The sequence below is a fragment of the Cannabis sativa genome, chromosome 9 (assembly GCF_029168945.1).
Source record: "Cannabis sativa cultivar Pink pepper isolate KNU-18-1 chromosome 9, ASM2916894v1, whole genome shotgun sequence".
In the NCBI taxonomy this organism is placed as follows: domain Eukaryota; kingdom Viridiplantae; phylum Streptophyta; class Magnoliopsida; order Rosales; family Cannabaceae; genus Cannabis; species Cannabis sativa.
Genome location: NC_083609.1, coordinates 13490163 through 13496623, shown reverse-complemented (window position 1 = coordinate 13496623; position 6461 = coordinate 13490163). Strand labels below are relative to the sequence as shown.

General features: G+C 35.2%; 1 protein-coding gene across 3 annotated transcripts; it reads right to left on the bottom strand.

Annotated features, from left to right (window-relative positions):
* Positions 1-2525: 2525 nt before the first annotated feature.
* On the bottom strand, positions 2526-4735 carry LOC115724112 (CRS2-associated factor 2, mitochondrial). 3 transcript variants are annotated; one of them, XM_030653576.2, is made up of 5 exons: positions 4137-4735; positions 3590-3717; positions 3260-3485; positions 2976-3103; positions 2526-2857 (listed from the first exon to the last, which is right to left on the bottom strand). In XM_030653576.2, exons 1-5 carry the CDS (start codon positions 4600-4602, stop codon positions 2765-2767), a joined length of 1041 nt encoding a protein of 346 aa, XP_030509436.2. In that variant the 5' UTR covers positions 4603-4735; the 3' UTR covers positions 2526-2764. The 3 variants fall into 3 exon arrangements, with proteins under 3 accessions (XP_030509436.2, XP_030509437.2, XP_060959509.1); XM_030653577.2 differs by having other exon boundaries at positions 3608-3717; positions 4137-4731; XM_061103526.1 differs by having other exon boundaries at positions 3590-3712; positions 4137-4645.
* Between the last annotated feature and the right edge of the window lie 1726 nt (positions 4736-6461).

The window sequence follows — 6461 nt, the reverse complement described above, 5'->3', positions numbered from 1 at the left end:
ACAAAATATTAGTTATATGTGTTTGACTGCTCATTAGATTGATGATAGTTGATAGATGCAAAAAAGAATCAATAGTTTCATTCAAGTTCCTAGCCATAAAGGAGATATGGTGGCAAAAGAACTAATCAATTGTTTCAATCAGTTGGGTATTACTCAACTTTTTTCTATCACAGTTGATAATGCCTCGTCAAACGATGTAGCTTTGAGAAAAGTAAAGGAATATTTAACAAAAAAAGATAAAGCTTTAGTATTGGATGGAGAGATGTTTCATATGCGTTGTTGTGCGCATATCTTGAACTTGGTTGTTAATGATGGTTTAAAAGATATGTCTTATGTCATATCTAGCATAAGGAATGCGGTAAGGTATGTGAGATCTTCTCCAGCTCGGTTGAAGCGGTTTAGAGAAGCTTGTAAGGAAGCAAATGTTGAATCAAAAGCCTTGCTATGTTTAGATGTGGTGACAAGATGGAACTCCACATACATGATGCTTGAAGCAGCATTGAAGTACAAGAGTATTTTTAAGTATATGGAAGGGGATGCATACTACACTAAGTATTTTGAAGAAGAAAGAGTCAATGGGGAAAAACTTGACGGCCCACCAGAAGCTAGTGATTGGAGCAATGCTGAAGTATTTGTTAAATTTCTCAACTCTTTTTATCAACTCACTTTGAAGTTCAGTGGATCATTGTACGTAACATCAAATCTTTTCTTTCAAGAGATTTTGCAAGTTCAAGTTGAGTTCACTGATATGAAGGCTAGTAAAGATGAGTTGATTAGCAAAATGGCGGGGAGCATGCAATTAAAGTTTAACAAGTATTGGGGCAACATGGAGAAGGTTAACTTGTTGCAGTATATTGCATCTATTTTGGATCCAAAATTCAAACTTGATGTGGTTCGGAATGGTTTCGGTTAAGGTTTTGACTTTTTTTCTCATTGATTCTCTTTTATTTATTTTTACATATTTAATATTACATAATCATATTACTATTTAGCTTTTTCTATATACATTGTTTAATGTTTCTATTTAATTACTTGTTAGGTATCTCTATGATGCAATTACAGCTGAAATAATGATTAAAAAAGTTAAAAATATGATGAGTAGCTTATATGCTTTTTATCAAAAGATTGTTGTGCTTCCTAATTCCTCCAATGATCAACAAGCAACTGAAAATGCCACTTTCAAATCCAATGCAAGCTCAAGTAGCACATCATTCCTTATCAAGCTTAGGTTTGTGTCAAGTGAAGTAGCCACTAATGATTTGGATGATTATCTTAATGATAGAAAGGAAAAGTTGCTTGATAATGTGAATTTTGACATTCTAGATTGGTGGAAAAGGAATAGTAGTAAGTATCCTATTGTCTCTCACATTGCTAAAGATGTTTTGGCTGTTCAAATATCTAGTGTTGCTTCTGAATCAGCTTTTTTTATCGGAGGATGGATACTTGATCCATTTAGAAGTTCTTTGTCTCCAAAGACAGTTGAAGCATTAATTTGCTCAAAGAATTGGTTGACTTGTGAGTATGATGCTCCTGTTGTGTTGAGACAATACATGAATAAAGTTGAAGATTTGGAGATCTCTGAACTGGTTGACAATACATGAATAAAGTTAAATTTATCATTTCATATATATATAGTTTAATATTCTTATCTTACAAATAATTTTTTTCTAATATATTTTAATTTTATTTTTCTTCTAGAGGAATCATGTATTACAAGCACAGGAACAGAGACCACTACCACAACTACTAGTGGCGCTTCATAGCTAGTCCCATGAAATTGTTTTACTAGTCTAGTTTATGATATTTTGAACTATGCATGATTTATTGTTTTGTTATGTTTTGTTTTTTTTTTTTAATTTAGGATTAATGTTTATTTTTAATTTGGACTCTTGTATTTCTTATTTTGAATGTTTGAACTTTGGACTTTTGTGTTTTATTATGGTGATGTGAATTTGGATTTGGACAATTGAATTTAGATTTAGAATATTATGTATTTATGTGGTTAATTTTTATTTTAGTTGAATCTTCAAAAGAAAAAGAAAAAAAAAAAACCTCTTAATTCGGTTTGGGTTTGGGTTCAATTTTTTTTTTTTTAAATTGGGCAAGTTGCATGCAAAATTTTACAACCCGACCTTTACGTTTAGTTGAAAAATATGTAGTATAAACCAACTAAACCGACTGATGTAGAACCCTAGTAGAGACTAGAGTGGATGAGAAGATGAAGCCTGAACTAACGAGAGAGAGAGAGGCGGGCTGAGACTAAAATTTAGGGTTTGGGATTTTTTTTAATATTTATTATATATTATATAATATTATATAATATATATATATATAATCAAAAAAGTGTAAATCGAGTTAAATCGGTTGGGCGGTTTAATTGGGCAGTTTGGGTCAAAATTCAACCCGCCCAATTTACTGATTGGGCGGTTTAGAATTTTGTCGAGTTATGTCGGTTTGTATTTTTTATCGGGTTTAGTCGGGTTATTCGGGTTGGGCGGTTTACAAAAATTTCTGTACAGCCCTACTTTGGAGGGTAAGTGGTGACAAAGATCAATAAAAACGTCACCAAAAGATCTTACACGTAATCGAAGAATCAAGAAATTGAGATGTGAGCAAACTGAAAAGCCACCAACAAACAGCATCAGACTATAAAGAATGGTTGCATTCTGGGGCTGCTGTGTCCGAATTGAAGGAGCATGTAATTAACTTAAACCACTTGAAATTCTAGAGCCACAGACTGGTTACTATCTATGGACATGAAACTTCAATTCTCTGAAGTCTTGTTACTATCTGATTTTCCCCTCCAGAGTATGATCTGCTCGTCTTTGAACAATATGGGTACGCAAGGTACAAGATCCTGAATGAATCATAAACACAAAAAAAGGCATATAAGCTTGTGGCGGACACCCAAAACACATCCAAATAGCCAAACTAATATGGTCTTTGGGAAACTTCAAGTGTCACATGTATCATACCCTTAGTTTCACACCTATCTTCTTGCAGTCACTGGTACCGACATGGGTGCAGTCAAGTCTCACTACCTCTTCAGTCTCAAAGGCCTCTCTCACTCTGTCAACAACATTGACATACACACCATTCCTAGCTGCAGCATATCAAACAACATTCACCATCAAAACCCGAGTAAATACTCTACGGTATTTCCCTCTTTGATTTCATTAGTGAAAATAGATTTCTAGAAGGCTATTTCACGTCAAAAAACATGAAAGGCAGCAATTCATCTCAACCATGTTTGACTTACTTAGTATCATTAGAGGATGAGAGTTGAGACCTTGGTTTCTCAATTCCTTTGTTTCCTCAAATGTCAAGCCTTCAGCGACATTTTTCACAAGCTTAGGATAAATGGGTGCATAAGGCTTCCACAACATTACAGGAATAACTGGTCTGTTCTTATGATCATAATTTCGACCCCGATATAGAAGGAGGACGTTAATGTGCCTGTATATAATCTTCCCACCAGATTTTCCCTACAACCACACCAATTTCTATAGCAGCTAATAACTTCTGATGAAATCCAAGACAATAACAAATACTAAAACATATGAACATGGAATGAATCAAGTTTAAAAACCTCCAGATGAAAGCACACATTATCCATATCAAGAGTAGGTACACCCAAACACTTGATCCTTACAGCTTCAGCTCTCTTCCAATGGTTATGGATATCGAGCAACATGTTATGAGTCACTCCCCCCTTCCCTAATGATAAAAGAAGGAAAGAAAATCCATCAATATACCTAAAGAATGGGAATTCAGTACATATACATACATACACATCATTGACATCAATTCAAATGAGAGAAAACTTTGATTTAATAGTTGATAGTTGCCAAAAACAAAATTTAATCAAATACTAATAATAAATTTTCATGTTTATTAAAATGTAAGTAATAGACATAATTATTAACACATACCATCTTTCACTAACAAATAAAAATTCGATTGGGTATCAGTCAGTACTCAATCACTATGTAGACTTTGCCAATTTTTTAACAAAATACTTCCAAATGTAACATGGTAGAGAACTAAATTGTTAAAACTGTTCCTATAATATTTACCATCTTGATTAACAATAAAAAATTCAAAATTAAATTAATTTTTGCATTAAATTTCATTACCCAAATTGATCTGCCGGGAACAATCGTTATGGCGGTACCGTTCAACCAGTTCGGAAACTTCGTCCTCCGTAAGTGGGTCTCCAAGAACCCGACTCCGTTCCTTCGCCAGCTTATCCAGGTCAGGGACCTTCCGGGCCGGAGCAGTAGTCCCAGTCCATTTACGGTCAAGCCGGCCAGGGCCGAAAGGTGAGAATTTGGGGGATTCTCGGAATCCGATGGGTTCCACGGAGGGATTAGACTCCGAATACGAATAAATGAAATCGAAGGGAAGATCCGACTTGAGAGGTCGTTGAGTCGGGGCTTTCTTGGGTTTGGGGTCATTGTTTCGAGGTTGGGTTTTCTTGGGTTCGGAGAGAAGAGCAAAGGGCGGGTCGTAAGCGTCTTGGGTTAGGAAACGAGAGATAAGAAAAATGGCTTGGCATTTCAGGGGTGAAGATTGACGCCGCCATGGGAGCAGCTTCAACATTAGAATTTATTTCGAAAATGGGTTTTGGTCCGAAGTAACGTTCGGACTTAGGAGAGTTTAAAATTATTTCATTAGTGAGAAAATATTCAGTAATTTAGGGCTGCTTGGTGTGGCGTGCTGCCCCCCATACCACACCCACAACGGGTCCTTTTGTAACACGAGGAATTTTAGAGGTGTTCATAAAATATTTCATCCAATTAAATCCGTATCAACTAATCCAATTTAATTCGCAAAGTGCGAGTATCTGGATTTGTATGGATTGGATTAGATTGAAAAATTTAAAATCCGCACAACTGCAGATTGGATGTTGATTGACATGTAAAAGTAACTGATACAATCTAATCTACACATATTTACAAAAAAAAAAAAAGAAAATTAAAAAACTATAGGAAAATTTTATAATGCACATCTTCAAAAGGGATACATTGATACATCTCTATCTGTTTTAGTATTCAAAATAAGTTTTTAGTCAAATTTATACTTATGGTCATGTAAATTATAATTATTTAAGACATCCTACAAAATTTTAAGAAATTTGAAAAAAGTTTAATATTATATTCAAGCAGTGTGTTGCACGCGTGACTATTTTATTTTGTACGCGTGTAAAATAGTTTGTTTGAACATTACTTTCTATATTGTAAATTATTCCGACTTTCTCAAAATTTTGTAAGAGATCTTAAATAGTTACAATGTACATGAATATGAAAAAAAAATACTGGAACAAGTAGAGGGTGCATCGGTACATCCTTTTTAAGGAAGTGCATTGTAGAATCACCCAAAATTATATATACAATTAAAATGTATCGAAAATAATAATTTAAAAGTCTAATGCTTATAATACAATTATATTTGAAAACTTAAAAGATCAAAGTATGTTCCATTGTCATATATAATTTTTTTTTTCAACATACAATTTAAAACAAAATTAAACATTTTTTTATATATACAATTTTTTTAATCATTTGAATTTGTTATGTTGCCCCTAAATTCGCCCAAAATACGTGGACCAGTCAAGTAGGGACACGTGGATCAGATAACTTGTAAATATGTGATAAGTCTTTGTATGCCACAAGGAAGCACCCTGGGCATAGGTCCCGGAGGAGGCACCCGGAGTACAAGGTACCCCCGGAAGCTCGCATAGCATGAAGCCTCTTCGGGATGTGTCAGGCCTCTCCTGAGCAATCAAGTCGCATTTAATGCCGCATGGGAGGAAGCGTGTTGGGACTGTAACACGCAATAAAGTCTGACGGCACAACCCCCAAACAGCAGCGCCACAGTAATGATCATTTAAGTCTAGCGACGGCTACTCTGCGAAGAGTCACGTCAATCACAAGGCAAAAAGGACATTCCTCATAAAAATCCTACAGCACCTAGGGATTTGACTATGCATCACCCATGGTATACTCATTGGGAATACCCAACTTTATGGATACTTACAGATACATTTGTAAGAACAATTCTAGGGATTACCCCACCAAAACACTATAAATACCCCCTCAAAACTCATTTAATGGGGTCGAGAATCTTGGGTTGCATATGAGCAAGAAGAGCAAATACTCACCAAGAACATTCTCTGTATTTATGAGGACAACATTCCCTCAAGTGTGGAATCTGTATTAAATACATCCATTAATAACAAAGACTCGTGGACTAAGGCTCATTAACGCCCCAACCACGTAAAAATCCTCATCTCGCTTTCTTACAGCTCAATACTATAATCATATTTTAATAGTTGCCGAAAATCTCGGTCAACATTTTGGTGCTTTCATTGAGAGCTGAGGAAAGCTACTACACAACAAGCATTTGACTTCACAAAAATGGTGGAGACAAGAAGTACACGTCAGCCTCGCCCTCTGGAA